At 39.5% G+C, this 19785-nt stretch overlaps 1 protein-coding gene across 2 annotated transcripts in view; it reads left to right on the top strand.

Annotated features, from left to right (window-relative positions):
- The window catches only part of PLXNB2 (plexin B2), a gene marked incomplete in the record, with an annotated part of 627297 nt that overhangs the window by 390220 nt on the left and 217292 nt on the right, over positions 1-19785 (top strand). For both annotated transcript variants that reach the window (XM_053716644.1, XM_053716645.1), the window contains 1 exon segment: positions 1944-3072. In XM_053716644.1, coding sequence (XP_053572619.1) covers positions 1957-3072 — 1116 coding nt within the window.

Raw genomic sequence — 19785 nt, 5'->3', positions numbered from 1 at the left:
GCAGGACTTGGTATGCAGACCTAGTGGACATGTCATCCGTTCCACCATGGACTCTGCCAATGAGGCAGGACCTTCTACTTCAAGGTCCTTTCAAACATCCAAATCTAATTTCTCTGCGTCTGACTGCTTGGAGATTGAACGCCTAATTCTATCTAAGCGTGGTTTCTCTGAGTCGGTTATCGATACCCTGATTCAGGCTAGAAAGCCTGTCACCAGGAAAATCTACCATAAGATTTGGCGAAAATATCTTTGTTGGTGCGAATCCAAGGGTTACTCATGGAGTAAGATTAGGATTCCTAGGATATTGTTCTTTCTCCAAGAAGGATTGGAGAAAGGATTATCAGCTAGTTCCTTAAAAGGACAGATATCTGCTTTGTCTATTCTTTTATACAAACGTCTGGCAGAGGTACCAGACGTTCAAGCGTTTAGTCAGGCTTTAGTCAGAATCAAGCCTGTTTATAGACCTGTGGCTCCGCCATGGAGTCTGAATTTAGTTCTTTCAGTTCTGCAAGGGGTTCCGTTTGAACCTTTACATGCCATAGATATTAAGTTTTTATCTTGGAAAGTTTTGTTTTTGGTAGCTATCTCTTCTGCTCGAAGAGTTTCAGAGTTATCTGCTTTGCAGTGTGACTCACCTTACTTGGTGTTCCACGCAGATAAGGTAGTTTTGCGTACCAAACCCGGTTTTCTTCCTAAGGTTGTGTCTAATAAGAATATTAATCAGGAAATTGTTGTTCCTTCTCTGTGTCCTAATCCTTCTTCGAAGAAGGAACGTCTGTTACACAATCTTGATGTGGTTTGTGCTTTAAAGTTCTATTTACAAGCAACTAAGGATTTCAGACAAACAACTTCATTGTTTGTCATCTATTCTGGTAAGAGGAGAGGTCAGAAGGCGACTGCTACCTCTCTTTCCTTTTGGCTGAAAAGCATCATCCGTTTGGCCTATGATACTGTTGGCCAGCAGCCTCCTGAAACAATTACTGCTCACTCTACCAGAGCAGTGGCTTCCACATAGGCTTTTAAAAATGAGGCTTCTGTTGAACAGATTTGTAAGGCAGCGACTTGGTCTTCGCTGCATACTTTTTCCAAATTTTCCAAATTCGATACTTTTGCTTCTTCTGAGGCTATTTTTGGGAGAAAGGTTTTACAAGCAGTGGTGCCTTCCGTTTAAGGTACCTGTCTTGTTCCCTCCCTTCATCCGTGTCCTAAAGCTTTGGTATTGGTATCCCACAAGTAAAGGATGAATCTGTGGACTGGATACACCTTACAAGAGAAAACAGAATTTATGCTTACCTGATAAATTACTTTCTCTTGTGGTGTTTCCAGTCCACGGCCCGCCCTGGCTATTAAGTCAGGTAGATTTTTTTGTTTAAACTACAGTCACCACTGCACCCTATGGTTTCTCCTTTTTCTTCCTAACCTCCGGTCGAATGACTAGAGGGGGAGCTATATGGGCAGCTCTACTGTGTGCTCTCTTTGCCACTTCCTGTTAGGAAGGAGAATATCCTACAAGTAAAGGATGAATCCGTGGACTGGATACACCACAAGAGAAAGTAATTTATCAGGTAAGCATAAATTCTGTTATTTTATGTGCTGGTGTATTTAGGTTTTGTGCTGCCATAGGCACTCAAAACTCTGCTGCCGGATGTCCGGATATAGGCCTTTTTTGGCCATAATATTTTTTTGGTGAGGGTGTAAAGTGACTTCTTTTCATGTAAATGTGTATGTGAGTGTGTGTGAAGTCAGACTCAAAGTGCTGCCCCCGCCCAAACCTGCTGCCCTAGGCAAGTGCTTTGTTTGCCTAGGCTAAAATATACCCTGATTTTTTTGGGTATATATGCAGTCATGTAGCAGATAATTGTATTTCTTGACAAATTTAATTCTGGATGCAGTCACTTAATGTGTTTTTGTTTAAACTTGCTTTTTCTTTTTTTTTCTTTCAGGCACTATCACAACATGGCTGCATGGATTCAAGCACTGAGCATTTTGAACTTTTTTATATTATCATCAAAAGCAGAGACATTCCAGTATTTTCAGAGTGACACTGAACTAAATCAACAAACAATAAACCCTGAAAATGGCATAGTTTATGTAGGAGCCATTAACCGCTTATATCAACTTTCTGCAGATCTTGGATTGCAAGTTAATGTGTCGACAGGTCCAAGATTAGATTTAAAAACGTGTACTCCTCCTATTGATATCTCTCAGTGTTCCCATGCAACGCTAACAGACAATTATAATAAACTACTTTTGCTAGATGGGCCAAATGATCGGATTGTTGTATGTGGAAGCATCTTTAAAGGAATATGTTCTCTGAGGAAAGCAGTGAATATTTCAGCAGAAATATCTTATGATGATAGCAAAGGTGAGAAATCATTTGTTGCAAGCAACGATGAAAATATTTCAACTGTTGGTTTGGTGACCAACTTGACAGTCGTAAAGATGTCTGAAACATTGCGGGTCTTATTTGTTGGTAAAGGCAATGGGCAGTCAGACAATGGAATTATCATTAGCACTAGACTTCTAGATGAATATGGTGATCGGGGACCCTTTGAGACATATGTAGATTCTACAGCATTCAAGTCTGCTGCATTATCGTTCACTTTTCAGCAGTTTGTCACAGCGTTTGAGGATGATCGATACGTTTTTTTTATATCTACCCGCTTGGAGAAAAGTACAGGTAGAAATAAGACGTTAATTTCCAGGATGTGTAAATATGATCCTAACTATTATTCCTACATTGAGATGGACCTTGAATGTAAAGACAATCAGCATGATTACAATTTCTGCCATTCGTTTTTTATCACCACCCCTGGAGAGGAGTTAGCACGTGTCATGAACAAGTCACCTGAAGAAGGGAAATTTCTATTTGGAGTTTACAGCAAAAATGGGAAAGAATCTGTTTCAGAGAGATCTGCTCTCTGTGTATTTTCATTGAAAGATATAAATGCTAAATTTGAATATAATCGTGAAGCATGTTATACCAGTAAGGAGAGTACTGTGATGAAGAATGGGATAAAGATTTTTTACAAACCGTATGGTGCTGATATACAGTGTGGAGGACTTGCAAAGGTATTGTATATGCTTTTCTTGTTAAATAACTTTTGGATTCAATAAAGTGTTAGTACTTAAATTTAGTTTTTATCATTGGTGTAGTTGGCAATACATTTTTAATATACCACAATACATATTTCTTTGTAAACGAAAGAAACAATCTTTCAGGCCTTGTTTCTTTATGCTGGAAAATAAAAACCTATTGGAACTTTGAAAGTTCTCAATTTCAGATATGAAACTGTACAATGTTAAAGTGATTGTAAAAATTAAAGATTTTCTGGCTACTAAATAAAATTACTATAAAAAACAGGCACACTTTAATTGATTAATTATTTTTAAGACGCTGCATTTCTAAAATATTTACCATTTAGACATGGTAAACATTGCGCCATTCCTCCGTCTGCATCTCCTCCTTTTTTTATCTGAGAGATGACAAATCCAGCTTCATCCAATCGTAGCATGCTCCACTTGGCATCTAGCTCGTGGGGCACATAATCGCCTAGATTACGAGTTTTGCGGTAACAGGGGTGCGTTGCTAACAAGCCTTTTTTTTTAACGCTACCTTAAGACAACGCTGATATTACAGGTTTTTTTAAACCTGGCGTTAGCCGCAAAAAGGTGAGCGTAGAGCAAAATTTAGCTCCACATCTCACCTCAATACCAGCGCTGCTTATGGTAGCGGTGAGCTGGCTAAACTTGCTTGTGCACGATTTCCCCATAGGAAACAATGGGGCTGAGCTGGCTGAAAAAAACTTAACACCTGCAAAAAAACAGCATTCAGCTCCTAACGAAGCCCCATTGATTCCTATGGGGAAATTAATTTTATGTCTACACCTAACACCCTAACATGAACCCCGAGACTAAACACCCCTAATCTTACACTTATTAACCCCTAATCTGCCGTCCCCGACATCGTCGCCACCTGCATTATATTATTAACCCCTAATCTGCCGCTCCGGACACCGCCACCACCTACATTATCCCTATGAACCCCTAATCTGCTGCCCCCAACATCGCCAAACCCTACATTATATTTATTAACCCCAATCTTTCCCCCCAACGTCGCCGCAACCTACCTACACTTATTAACCCCTAATCTGCCGCCGCCACTATAATAAAGTTATTAACCCCTAAACCTAAGTATACCCCTAATCCTAACACCCCCCTAATTTAAATATAATTTAAAATAATCTAAATAAAATAACTACAATTAAATAAATTATTCCTATTTAAAACTAAATACTTACCTGTAAAATAAACCCTAAGATAGCTACAATATAACTAATAGTTACATTGTAGCTATGTTAGGATTTATATTTATTTTACAGGCAACTTTGTATTTATTTTAACTAGGTAGAATAGTTATTAACTATTTAATAGCTACCTAGTTAAAATAAGTACAAATTTACCTGTAAAATAAATCCTAACCTAAATTACAATTACACCTAACACTACACTATCATTAAATTAATTACATAAACTAACTACAATTAACTACAATTAAATTAAAAAAACTAAAGTACAAAAACAAACACTAAATTACAGAAAATAAAAAAATAATTACAATTTTTTTAAACTAATTACACCTATTCTAATCCCCCTAATAAAATAAAAAAGCCCCCCAAAATAATAAAATTCCCTACCCTATACTAAATTACAAATAGCCCTTAAAAGGGCGTTTTGCAGGGCATTGCCCCAAAGTAATCGGCTCTTTTACCTGTAAAAAAATTACAATACCCCCCCAACATTAAAACCCACCACCCACACACCCAACCCTACTCTAAAACCCACCCAATCCCCCCTTAATAAAACCTAACACTACCCCCTTGAAGATCACCCTACCTTGAGACGTCTTCACCCAGCCGGGCAAAAGTGGACCTCCAGAGGGGCAGAAGTCTTCATCCAATCTGGGCAGAAGAGGTCCTCCAAGCGGCATCTTCTATCTTCATCCATCCGGAGCGGAGCGGGTCCATCTTGAATCCAGCCGACGCGGAGCATCCTCTTCAAACGAAGTCCAAGCAAAGAATGAAGGTTCCTTTAAATGATGTCATCCAAGATGGCGTCCCTTGAATTCCGATTGGCTGATAGGATTCTATCAGCCAATCGGAATTAAGGTAGGAAAAATGCTATTGGCTGATCCAATCAGCCAATAGGATTGAGGTTCAATCCTATTGGCTGATCCAATCAGCCAATAGAATGCAACCTCAATCCTACTGGCTGATTGGATCAGCCAATAGGATTGAACTTCAATCCTATTGGCTGATGGAATCCTTTCAGCCAAACGGAATTCAAAGGACGCCATCTTGGATGACGTCATTTAAAGGAACCTTCATTCTTTGCTTGATCTTCAAGGGGTAGTGTTAGGATTTTTTAAGGGGGGATTGGGTGGGTTTTAGAGTAGGGTTGGGTGTGTGGGTGGTGGGTTTTAATGTTGGGGGGTGATATTGTATTATTTTTTACAGGTAAAAGAGCTGATTACTTTGAGGCAATGCCCCGCAAAAGGCCCTTTTAAGGGCTATTTTTAATTTAGTATAGGGTAGGGAATTTTATTATTTTGGGGGGCTTTTTTATTTTTTTAGGGAGTTTAGATTAGGTGTAATTAGTTTAAAAAAATTTGTAATTATTTTTTTATTTTCTGTAATTTAGTGTTTGTTGTTTTTCGTACTTTAGTTTATTTAATTTAATTGTAGTTAATTGTAGTTAGTTTATGTAATTAATTTAATGATAGTGTAGTGTTAGGTGTAATTGTAATTTAGGTTAGGATTTATTTTACAGGTAAATTTGTACTTATTTTAACTAGGTAGTTATTAAATAGTTAATAACTATTTAATAACTATTCTACCTAGTTAAAATAAATACAAAGTTGCCTGCCTGTAAAATAAAAATAAATCCTAAAATAGCTACAATGTAACTATTAGTTATATTGTAGCTATCTTATGATTTATTTTATAGGTAAGTATTTAGTTTTAAATAGGATTAATTTATTTAATTGTAGTAATTTAATTTTGTTTTATTTAAATTATATTTAAGTTAGGGGGGGTTAGACTTAGGGTTAGACTTAGGTTTAGGGGTTAATAAATTTAATATAGTAGCGGCGACGTTGGGGTCGGCAGATCAGGGGTTAATAAATGTAGATAGGTGTCAGCGATGTTAGGGACGGCAGATTATGGGTTAATAAAAATTTAACTAGTGTTTGCGAGGTGGGAGTGCGGCAGTTTAGGGGTTAATATGTTTATTATAGTGGCGGCAATGTCCGGTCGGCAGATTAGGGGTTAAAACCTTTAAGTGTTTGCGATGTGGGGGGGGGGGGCTCAGTTTAGGGGTTAATAGGTAGTTTATGGGTGTTAGTGTACTTTTAAGAACTTTAGTTAAGAGTTTTATGTTACGGCGTTAGCCAATAAAACTCTTAACTACTGACTTTTAAATGCGGTAGGAGTCTTGACAGGAGAGGGTCTACTGCTCACTTCTTCCAAGACTCGTAATACCGGCGTTATGCAAGTCCCATTAAAAAGATAGGATACAGGGGGGCGGAGCCTACACTCTCTGCGGCAGGACGCATCTCAGTGAAGCTCTCTGTATCTGAAGTTATTTTAATAAGTTTAATATAGCAAAACTTCAATATCTATCGCTCTACAACGGATATTCATTGGCTATTTATCACGGTGAATAGAGATCCTAGGAGTTGATGTTTTGATGGAGCTCCTGCCTATGTTCTCTGAGGCAGCTACGGGACAGGCCTATTAACAGGATTCAAGCCATTTTTGCAGCTACGCAGTAACTTATGAAAAGAGGATCCTGTATAGGTCTTGAAACGTGGGTCTGGGGCTGCCGTGTTATTACCCCCCCCCCCCACCCAGGGGTTACGATATCCTTTATTATAGGATAATAACTTTCTATTATTTGCAACCATCAGCTGAAAGACCACGCTACTGTGCGACATGGAGAGGAACATAGCAATCATGGTGGAACTCACTGAGCTCTTAGACCTGCATAAAGCGACCCTCCTGGCATCTATAACAGACACCTTTGACTCGCTCTGCAAGGCTGCACGACGGGCGAGTAACAGATCTACACTTAATATGGAGCCCCTTGAGAGGGAAAAGGACGCCGGTCTCAGATTCTAGGGAGGACCGCAAGCCCCAACGGCCAGTCAGGGGGTAACGAGGCAGTAAAAGTGGGACCGTCACAGCCATGTACAGATACTGCCACACTAGCTCCGTTAAAGCAGAGAGAGACACTGGCTGCCGAGAGAGACGGGGCTTCTAATGACAGCCATGTTAGCTGCGATGTGCCTCTGGGACCCACAGTTCTGCTAACCATAAGTTCGAGGTGCTACACTGCAGAGAACTTGGCGTTCCCTGGGCTACCTGATAGTGCTCCCAGAACCAGCATGATTACCGAGTTTGCCCGACATAGTTTTATGAGAGACAATCTCGGACCCGAGGTCAGGGGAAATGGTGGTTTCACAGCCCGCACTGCCACCCAGAGTATAAAAGAACCACGGGCCGTCCCAGCACAGATGAGCAACTATCGCAACTTGCTAGCAGACTGGAGAGTAAAAGGCAGTAAACGGGGAAACATTTGGGCAAATGAACTTGGCTCTAGCTGGCCTTTTATTACTGAGGGCTCTCATACACGGCCCACAATGAACCCGCCAACTCAATATAGCCTCACATCACAAGAAGTAAAGGTACCTCAGGAGAACATTTTGCTAAATTCGAGGTTTGGTGTGGGCTAGGACTGCTCCTTTCATTCCGGTTCAAAGTTTGTGGTTTGCGGTCTTTTAACGCACATAGGCTTTCTCTTTTTTACTTCAGCCGGGATAAATGATTGACTTGTTGAATATCGTCACGAAATATAAAGCTATTTTTGGGGACATTTTTATTACAAACCTCAAATATCGCTTCTCTTTAGAGAAAGCTGGAGTGGGGTAAATGCTGCCCCAATCCTGAACGGGCATTGTATATCTGGATTGCTGTAATGTTGTGGACAGAGTGATTCAGCAACTCGTACAAGAAGTTTGATTTATTTATGTTTTTTCTTTTCATTTATAGCCAAGATTTATTAATGCATGGGATAACTGTCCTGTTTGAGGGGGTTACCTTGGTTTATTTGCTCAGCAAAGTTAATACACCCTTACAACATGGGTTAAGTTTTTCTAGTTTTGGTTAGTTATTTAGTTAATACATTGAATAGTTTATATGTTATCAACAGTTTGCATACCTATAGTAGATATATCCACCATGTCTAGCTAAGACTAGTTAAATATATGACTCCCTCATAGAGCTGCTACTAGGTTAGTACACCATGTAAACTAGTGGCTGTGTTTTCGCCAGCGGCCGAGGCGGAAACTACAGTTCACGCTTTAACTGTCAACCCTATGTCCCTAGTTTCCTGCATTACTATAGGCCATTTCTACCTATAGGGTTATTACATCCCAAGTATAAATCTAAAGAGCTCATGTCTGTCTAAGCCTAGCCTATGCACTTGAATACTAATATGATTATTCCCATGTACTGTTATCGTTGAATTCCTATTATTTACTGCTTATACTTTGAGCGCACCTATTTCTATGATTTTGTGCTATCCAATAAGAGCTGTAGTCACCCAACTTGCAGAATGACTCCTGTCATACCTATGCCTACTCTCCCAGCTAAGAGGCCAAAACCTAGTCTCACTCTGGCCTAGCCTGTGTCAGGAACTTACTAGCATAGTTTTTTGTGTCTCATAAGCTTCTGGTTCTTTGCAGTTTGCAGCTTAGACATGTATCAGCAAATGTGTCCACCTTCTTCTAACTATATAATCTAATATTTATCCCTTAATGTCTATCATACTGTACTGTTTATTTGTGCAGCCAAGATCTAACTGTACTGTGACTTGGTATATCTCAAGAGCTTCCTAAGGTACCCCTTTATGCCCTTTCAGCTTATATATCTGCTTTTTCCTTGCCGAGCAGGGTGCAAAGAGCAAAACACATATGAGGTCTTAATTGCATAATGAATTGCGGCTTAGGTTATTGTAAGTGAGGGCGTCCATGCCATCTTCTATTATTGTTGGGTATTCCTATCATACCTGCATATTATCTATCTTACTATATTGCTATACTCAAGCATGTTTGCTAGTGTTAAAAACAATACAGACCCTATATTTACTCAAGCATGTTCTACTATTTATCTCTCCCATGTTATCCATGCATCCAAGTATGTTTTATAGATTTGAAAATATTTTAGAACCTGCATTTACTCAAACATGTTTTATAGCTTAAAAAATATTATAAAACCTGAGGTTCATTTGAGACCCATGAGTGGTCTCATTAGTTTCATTGTACCTTCCACTGTTTTATTTTACATGTTGTGGGGTCCAAAAGTGGCCTCTGGAGTAGAGGAGAAGGTCCATAACTTTGCTGGCATTTCTTTATGTATTATGTTTTTGAATTTATTTCTGTATACTTTGCCTGTATGTCATTTCATTAAACCTCAATAAAAAATTAAAAAAAAAAAAAAAAAAAAAAAAGATAGGATACACAATTGACGTAAAGGGATTTGCGGTAAGCTCGAGTCGCGGAAGAAAAGTGAGCGGTAGTCCCTCTCCTGCCAGACTCTTAATACCAGCGGGCATTAAAAAGCAGCGTTGGGACCTCTCAACGCTGCTTTTTAAGGCTAACGCAAGACTCGTAATCTAGCCGAATGATTGGATTAATCCGGATTCGTCATTGCTCAGCTAAAGAAAGAAGGAGATGTGGGTGGAGGAACGGCACGATGCTTATCTCTAAATGGTAAATATTTTAGAAATCCAGCATCTTAAAAATAATTAATCAATTTAAGTGCCCCTGTTTTTTATAGTAATTTTATATAGTAGCCAGAAAATATTTAAAAACTTGACAATCACTTTAACTACAACCAACAGTCCATCAATTACAGGAACATTAAACACAAGATGTAATTTCTTTCTATGGTGGTGATAGTCCACAAAAATCATTACTTGTGGGGATTTCACTTCCTGGACACAATGAGGAGGCAAAGAGACCCTACAGCAAAGCTTTAAATATCCCTCCCACTTTCCTCTCTATCCCAGTAGTCCTTTGCCTCATCAACACGGAGCAGGCAAGGATAGAGGTGTTCCAGTTTTTTTTTTTTTAAAGAATCGCAGGGATGTTAATCCCAGAATTTCGGTCAATGGATAGTTCATTGAAGAGAAGGTTCCAGAAGAGTACTGGCTGTGCAAATTACATCTTCTTGTTGGAGTTGTGTCACAAGCCTGCCATGGGTGTCGCTGGGATAGTTCTTTAGCCTCCTCCTGTTTTGGCTATTAAAAGGACTCTCTCAAGATATCCTTTACTGTTAGTTACAGCACAGGATGGGCTACCTTCTGTCTCCATAGGGGTAAGAACAGTAGAAGGGACTGCACCTGGGTAAGTACCCATGTATCTCTATCAGCCCTAATGCCACCAATGGCTACACTTGTTGTGTTCATAGCCTGGCTTAATGGTACAGCACCACTAGTTACTCTTGTTGGGTATTTCTGGGACTTTACTAGCAGTTTAGCTCACAGCATTCCAACATGTCAAATATTGGCTAATATTTTATACTAAGGACAGGGACACTTATTATTATTATCTTTATTATTATTATTATTATCGGTTATTTGTAGAGCGCCAACAGATTCCGCAGCGCTATAAACAAAGGCGGAGTACAACAAAACAATTATAGGGATCAAATGGGTAGAGGGCCCTGCCAAGAGTTGCACGGTTGTAGTCAGCTCTTAAGAAGGTGATCTACAAACAGCTGGACTCATAGGCTTAGATGCTAAGGGGGTTCAGGGGATAGCAATGGAGGAGAGGAACTGGTATTAGTAAAGGTTAGTGTAGGTTGTATGCATCCCTGAACAGTAGAGTCTTTAGGGAGCACTTGAAGCTTTTAAAATTAGAAGAGAGTCTTGTGGAGCGAGGCAGAGAGTTCCACAAGATGGGAGCCAGTCTGGAGAAGTCCTGTAAACGGGAGTGTGATGAGGTGACAAGAGAGGAGGAGAGTAGGAGGTCATGAGCAGAGCGAAAGGGACGGGAGGGAGAGTATCTGGAGACAAGGTCTGAGATATAGGGGAGAGCAGTGCAGTTGAGGGCTTTGTATGTCAGAATGAGAATTTTGTGTTTGATCCTAGAGGCAAGAGGAAGCCAGTGAAGGGATTGGCAGAGAGGTGCAGCAGATGAAGAGCGACGTGTAAGGAAGATGAGTCTGGCAGAGGCATTCATTATGGATTATAAAGGAGCTAGGCGGCAGGTGGGGAGACCAGAGAGGACAGAGTTGCAGAAATCAAGGCGGGAAAGAATGAGAGAGTGGATTAAAATCTTAGTTGTGTCTTGTGTAAGGAAGTGTCTAATTTTAGAGATGTTTTTAAGGTGGAAGCGGCAGGCTGACTGAATGTGAGGAGTGAAAAAAAGATCTCAGTCAAATGTGACCCGAGACATCGGGCGTGCGGGGTAGGGGTAATGATGGAGTTGTTGACAGTTATAGAGAGATTGGGGGTGGAGAGTTTTGAGGAAGGGGGAAAAATAAGGGGCTCAGTTTTGGAGAGATTTAGCTTGAGGTAGTGAGAGGACATCCAGTTAGAGATGTGAGAAAGACAGTTAGTGACACGGGTTAGCAAGGAAGGAGATAGGTCTGGTGCAGAGAAGTAGATTTGGGTGCGTCGGCATACAAATGATATTGTAAACCGTGGGACTTTATTAGGGAACCTAGTGATGACGTGTAGATTGAGAAGAGAAGGGGACCGAGGACAGAGCCTTGCGGTACTCCAACAGAAAGTGGTGACGGGGCTCATATCCTCACTCGTTACTGCCGGCGGGTGCCGCGCTCGGGTCTCCTCCTCATTTTATCTTTTGTATTCAAATCTGCACAAACGCCATTATGGCGGACAGAGAGGAGAGAGGCTGAGCACAGGACATTGGCTGGTTGGTGGAGGGTGCTATGAATTTCCGAGCCTTTCTTTTCTCCTAGATGGTGTGCTTTCCGCAAATATTCAAGATCAGTATGAGGAGTATACGCCACTACTGTGACTTTTTTCCAGAAATTGGCAGTTTATTACTACTATTGGATTGCTCTTGGGTGGACACCGGGCTCAAAAGACAATGGGGTAGGATGTTTCTATACTGATGTCTCTCGGTTCCTTGGTTGATCCACTTTGTTTACTAGGTGAGTGTTCACTAGTTAGTTTCCTACATTCTCGCCGGGCACAGATTTTGTTACTCTTCCTGGGTAAGCTATGGAGCCGGGATCAGAGATGTGTTTTTCCTCAGGGAAAGCAGGTATACATATCAGTAGTTTCTAGATACTGCTACTTACTCTCTCCATAAGCACGTAAGGTTCCCTGTAGGTTCATCTATACACTATCCTTTTTTAAATGGTATGGAACATGCCATCCTCATAAGCAGAAACTCATCTTTAATTGTTCAGAGCACCCAATGAGGTTACCTTATACTTGTCCATTAAATTGTTTTCTCTAGTTGAGTTCTAATAGACTTAGCTCTGTAGTTTCATACACGCAGAGTGATTACTAGAACAGTGCTTGGCAAATCTGTTTAAAATTTAGGAGCCAGTAAGGATATTTAGGAGCTAGACATATTTTTAGGAGCTAGAGAATGGGATTTGTATATAGATATATGAAGAAAACCCCCAAAAGTTAGAGCCAGCTGTAAAATTCTAGGAGCCAGTGGCTCCCAGGCTCCTGGGTTTGTGGAGCCCTGTACTAGAATATTGATTATATTTCTTTCCTAAGATATGGTGAGTCCACAGCTTCATCAATTACTGTTGGGAATACTACTCCTGGCCAGCAGAAGGACGCAAAGAGCACCACAGCAAAGCTGTTAAGTTTCCCTTCCCACAACACCAAGTCATTCTCTTTGCCTTCTGTGCAAGGAGTGTAATGCTCGTGGGATATTCCACTATCAGACCAAACTTGGCCAGTAGTCGTCTTATCCCAGCATCAAGTGGAATGATAGGAAACATCCCAGAGCAGAGCGAGAGATTGTTACATGAGGTAAGCAGTGCTCACAGCAGGCAGGGCAGTACTCAGCGGCAACAGGAAGGTAATCCAGAAGTATGGCAGTTCAGGGATAAACCAATAGATGAACCGGGAACAGGCAGGGGTCAGCAACAAAAGGATATCCAGCAGTATAACAGTTCAGGGGTAAACCAATAGAATAGAAGGACCTGGAACAGGCAGGAGTCGGCAACAAAAGGATATCCAGCAGTATAGCAGTTCAGGGGTAAACCAATAGAATGGTCAGACTGGCAGAGTTCAGCAACAAAGTCGCTGTTTGGTTGTGTTTATGCTCCAATAAAGAAGTAGTGCTGCCACGACCTTTTGTTTTTTTTGATTATAGGAGAAGACTCAGAGCTGTAATCTTGGCAAAGGGAGGTAGCACAAAGTATTGACTTAAAGGGTTCCAGTTATTGTGCCACACATATATTTAACAATATTTTTTTTATATATATATAAACCTGTGTTGTGTTTGCAATTGTTTGATATCCATGAGTGTAGAGTATTTTTGTGTATGTTTTTAACAAAAGATCAAAAGGTTAAAAAATTAATACATATTTACCAAGGGTTCCAATATTCCAATATTAATGGAGGGTGCTGTACATACACACTCACATTTACATATATACACACACATATAGTTTGTGACACACACAGTTTGTGTAAGTATACAGTTAGTTTCTATTGTGGATTTACACTAAAAGTAAAAAAAAAAAAATCTAATTCCCATAACATAAGCATTCACATCTGTATCTGGTAAAATCTTTGCCCAGTATAGTATATCATTGATGGATTTTCCTGGAGAGTGCCTTCTATATCTATGAATGTTTGTTTTGTTAAGTACCTCTGTCTGGAATGAGTAACTGAGAGTGCTAAGCCCTTTCTGGACTGTGTGTATGTTTGTATGTGTGTATATATATATATATATATATATATATAAATATATATATATATATATAAAATTTGTACTCATAAGTTTAGTCAGACCATTGATTTCTTAGACTTAAACCTAAGGGCTATAGATAATAGAATCTCTACATGCACCTATCGTAAACCTTTGGCCAGAAACACAATACTGAGAGCTGACTCCTGTCATCTTAATCATTTAAAAAGAGGTATTCCGAAGGCCCAGTACTTACATCTGAGGAGGAATTGTACAGAATTAACAGAGTACTATTCCCAGGCCAAGGAACTAACTAATAGATTAACAGACAGAGGCTATCAAAGAAATTTGTTATTGAAAATAGAAAAACAAGTGGCAGATTTAAATAGACAAAATTTACTTCAAGGAAGAAATAATCTTGATAAGACCTCTGCAACTGATAAGACTGTCCTACCTAACCAAAATCTTTTGTTTATTACACAATTTAGTAGGCAATACAATCAAATCTGTAGTATAGTAAAGAAAAATTTGGTCATTTTAAAAGGAGATGAGGCCTTAAAAAATATCTTAACATCAGGAGTCAAGTGCATAGCACGTAAAGCCCCTACTTACTATAAGAGACATAACTGGCAAACAATTTACAGATAAAGAAACAGTAGGCTCTCATTGGTTAAGCCCAAAACCGGGATGTTTTAAATGTGGCCATGTACCATGCAAAGGGTGTACTTGTGTTACTGTGACAGATACTTTTTCTTCAAAAGTCACTAATCAAGTATTTCATATTAGGGATAGGATTGACTGCAATTCCCAATATGTTATTTATCTAATTAATTGCTTATTTTGTTCTTGCCAATACGTAAGCATCACTACCCGCCCACTGAAAGACAGAATTCGTGAGCATTTGCGTTCCTTGGATGAAAAAGAACCAAGAACGCCTGTAGCTAAACACTTCAGATTGCATGGCATGGGACCTAAATATTTTTCATTTATTGGCATTGATATAATTAAAAAACACCCTGGGGGGGAGATGGGGAAAAAAGTCTTGGGAAAAAAGAAATATTTTGGATTGTCAAGTTGCATACCAGGGCACCAGAAGGCATCAACAAAAGGATGGATGTTGATTTATTTGTTGAATAGCTCTCTGTTTCCCTGGTATTTCTATAGCTTGCCCTTATCTCTGATTCTTTCATTATGGGTTAACACTTATGTGTTTCCATTCCTTGGAACCTTATCTTAATAGTGTAGACTATATACTAATGTATTGTTTCCCCATTGGTTTTGATTTCTCCTGTTTTACATATTTTTTATACCCATGTGAACTTCTTTTGCAAGTTTATTTTTATCTTCTTCTTATATATATATATATATATATATATATATATATATATATATATTTATATTTCTCCTGTTAAGTGTAGTCAGTCCACGGGTCATCCATTACTTATGGAATATATCTCTTCCTAACAGGAAACTGCAAGAGAATTACCCAGCAGAGCTGCTATATAGCTCCTCCCCTCACCTATCATACTCAGTCATTCTCTTGCAGCCTAACTAAAAAGGAAGCTGTGAGAGATCTGTGGTGTTTTTTAACTTAGTTTATTTCTACAATCAAAAGTTTGTTATTTTTAAATGGCACCGGAGTGTGCTGTTTATTCTCAGGCAGCATTAGAAGAAGAATCTGCCTGGGTTTTTTTTCTATGGTCTTAGCAGACGTAACTAAGATCCACTGGCTGTTCTCATCTGAGGAGTGAGGTAACTTCAGAGAAGGGGAATAGCATGCAGGGCTCCCCTGCAACAAATGAGGTATGTGCAGTAATTTATTTTCTGAGGAATGGAATTGACTGAGAAAATACTGCTGATACCATTGTAAAGTAAGTTCAGCCTTAAATGCAGTGATAGCGACTGGTATCAGGCTGATGTGTGTGTGTGTGTACACTGAATGTATTTTTCTAAGGAATGGAATTGACTCTGAAAATACTGTTAATACTGAAATAATGTATGAGCCTTAACTGCAGTAAAAACGACTGGTAGCAGGCTTATTAATAATAATACATAACTTTCAAATGTATGTTTAAAACGTTTACTGGCTTGTTAATCGTTTTTGTGAGGTACTTGGTGATAAAACTTATTAGGGCATGATTTTTACCACATGGCCATTTTTGTTTTCTGCATAGAAACAGTTTCTGAGCTTCCCCACTGTTGTAATATGAGTGGGAGGGGCCTATTTTAGCGCTTTTTTGCGCAGTAAAAATTCAGTCACAATCTGTCTACTTCATCCTCCATGATCCAGATCGTCTCTAGAGAGCTCAGGGGTCTTCAAAATCCATTTTGAGGGAGGTAATCAGGCACAGCAGTCCTGTGACAGTGTATTTGACTGTGAGAAAAACGTTAATTATATAATTGTTATCCGTTTTTGGGTACTAAGGGGTTAATCATCCATTTGCTGGTGGGTGCAATCCTTTGCTAACTTAATACATTTACTGTGAAAATTTGGTTACTATAACTATTTTGGTCATTGTTATTTCAACTTTGTCAGTTTTTCTGTGCTTCTTAAAGGCACAGTAACGTTTTTTATATTGCTTGTAAATTAATTTTGAAAAGTATTTCCAAGTTTGCTAGTCTCATTGCTAGTTTGTTTAAACATGTCTGACTTAGATGAATCTCTTTGTTCACTATGTTTAAAGGCCAATGTGGAGCCCAATAGAAATTTGTGTACTAATTGCATTGAGGCTACTTTAAATAAAAGTCAATCTTTACATGTAAAGAAATTATCACCAGACGACGAGGGGGAAGTTATGCCGACTAACTCTCCTCACGTGTCAGTACCTTCGCCTCCCGCTCAGGAGGTGCGTGATTTTGTGGCGCCAAGTACATCAGGGAGGCCCTTACAAATCACTTTGCAAGACATGGCTACTGTTATGACAGAAGTATTATCTAAGTTGCCAGAATTAAGAGGCAAGCGCGATAGCTCTGGGTTAAGGATAGAGCGCGCGGATGAGATGAGAGCCATGTCAGATACTGCGTCACAGTTTGCAGAACGTGAGGACGGAGAGCTTCATTCTGTGGGTGACGGATCTGATCCAGGGAGACTGGATTCAGAGATTTCCAATTTTAAATTTAAGCTAGAGAACCTCCGCACATTGCTAGGGGAGGTATTAGCGGCTCTGAATGATTGTAACGCGGTTGCAATTCCAGAGAAATTATGTAGGTTGGATAGATACTATGCGGTACCGGTGTGTACTGACGTATTTCCTATACCAAAAAGGCTTACAGAGATTATTAGCAAGGAGTGGGATAGACCGGGTGTGCCTTTTACCCCTCCTCCCATATTTAGGAAAATGTTTCCTATTGACGCCACCACACGAGACTTATGGCAGGCGGATTTTCTAAGTCGCCAGACTTTTCATCCGGGGGAGTGGGAGCTTCATCCGGAGGTCTTTGCTCAACTGATTCGTCGTTGGGGCAAACCAGATCTGGATCTCATGGCGTCTCGTCAGAACGCCAAGCTTCCTTGTTACGGATCCAGGTCCAGGGACCCGGGAGCGGTGCTGATAGATGCTCTGACAGCCCCTTGGGTCTTCAACATGGCTTATGTGTTTCCACCATTCCCGATGCTTCCTCGTTTGATTGCCAAGATCAAACAGGAGAGAGCTTCGGTGATTCTGAGGATTACAGCTCATTCTACTAGAGCTGTGGCTTCCACCTGGGCCTTTAAAAATGAGGCCTCTGTTGAACAGATTTGCAAGGCTGCGACTTGGTCTTCGCTTCACACTTTTTCAAAATTTTACAAATTTGACACTTTTGCTTCGTCGGAGGCTATTTTTGGGAGAAAGGTACTTCAGGCAGTGGTTCCTTCTGTTTAATGTTCCTGCCTTGTCCCTCCCTTCATCCGTGTACTTTAGCTTTGGTATTGGTATTCCATAAGTAATGGATGACCCGTGGACTGACTACACTTAACAGGAGAAAACATAATTTATGCTTACCTGATAAATTCCTTTCTCCTGTAGTGTAGTCAGTCCATGGCCCGCCCTGTTTTTACGGCAGGTCTAAATTTTAATTAAACTCCAGTCACCACTGTACCCTGTGGTTCCTCCTTTCTCGTCTGCTTTGGTCGAATGACTGAGTATGATAGGTGAGGGGAGGAGCTATATAGCAGCTCTGCTGGGTAATTCTCTTGCAGTTTCCTGTTAGGAAGAGATATATTCCATAAGTAATGGATGACCCGTGGACTGACTACACTACAGGAGAAAGGAATTTATCAGGTAAGCATAAATTATGTTATATATATATATATATATATATATATAATTTATTTTTTAATTTTTTGTTTTTTTTCCTTTAGCACAATTATTTTTCTTTTTGTATTAGGACTGGATATTTATATTTGTATTTTTTCTTATTACATACTATGGGCTAATGAATTATTGCTTATTTACTTTGCCCCCCTTAGTATTGATCATTTGGTTTTTAACTCATATGGGTTTTTTTTTAATCACTTTCTGTTTAGACCTTTTTTATTATAATTTTGTATGCTTTAGGATGTATTGATTACCATATTCATACCGCATATATATGGAGTTCTGTTATGTTTTGTTTGTACACTTATATTTGTAAAATAGGATGAGTGACTTATCTGCAACAACTCACCTAGTTATTTAAAGTTACAGGTGTAGCCACTGTTTTGGGCTAAATGGGGCCTTAATTGGCTGCCTTGTTGCATTTAAGTTCACTCACAACTTGAACACATCACCTCTGATGAAGCGCATGTGCGCATGCGCGAAACGCGTCAGGTGTTAAGGCTTTGCTCTCACCTATGTACTAGCACCTTTGCTCAATAAATTTATTTTGAACCTGCCTTGGGCGATGAATCGGCCTCCTTTTGTCCTCTCTTGGGGATTTTATATTTATATATATATATATATATATATATATATATATATATAAATATATGGGCTCATAAGTTTATATACCCTGGCAGAATTTATGATTTCTTGGCCATTTTTCAGATAATATGAATGATAACACAAAAACTTTTCTTTCACTCATGGTTAGTGTTTGGCTGAAGCCATTTATTATCAATCAACTCTTTTTAAATCATAATGACAACAGAAACTACCCAAATGACCGTGATCAAAAGTTTACATACCCTGGTGATTTTGGCCTGATAACATGCACACAAGTTGACATAAAGAGGTTTTAATGGCTATTAAAGGTAACCATCCTCACCTGTGATCTGTGTGCTTGTAATTAGAGTGTGTGTATAAAAGGTCAATGAGTTTCTGGACTCCTGAAAGACCCTTGCATCTTTCATCCAGCGCTGCACTGACGTTTCTGGATTCTGAGTCATGGGGAAAGAAAAAGAATTGTCAAAAAGGATCTGTGGGAGAAAGGTAGTTGAACTGTATAAAACAGGAAAGGGATATAAAAAAGATATCCAAGGAATTAAGAATGCAAATCAGCAGTGTTCAAACTCTAATCAAGAAGTGGAAAATGAGGCGTTCTGTTTGATAACATACTGCATTTATCTTGCCATCAATTCTGACCAACTGTCCTGTGCCTTTGTAGCTCACACATCCCCAAAACATCAGCGATCCACCTCCCTGTTTCACAGTAGGAATGGTGTACCTTTCATCATAGGGCTTCTTGACACCCCTCCAAATGTAGCGTTTATGGTTGTGGCCAAAAAGCTAAATTTTGGTCTCCTCACTCCAAATGACTTTGTGCCAGAAGGTTTGAGGCTTGTCTCTGTGCTGTTTGGCGTATTGTAAGCGGGATACTTTGTGGCATTTGCATATTAATGGATTTCTTCTGGC

The sequence above is a fragment of the Bombina bombina genome, chromosome 6 (genome assembly GCF_027579735.1).
Source record: "Bombina bombina isolate aBomBom1 chromosome 6, aBomBom1.pri, whole genome shotgun sequence".
NCBI lineage: Eukaryota > Metazoa > Chordata > Amphibia > Anura > Bombinatoridae > Bombina > Bombina bombina.
This window is presented reverse-complemented; position numbering and strand designations above follow the sequence as displayed.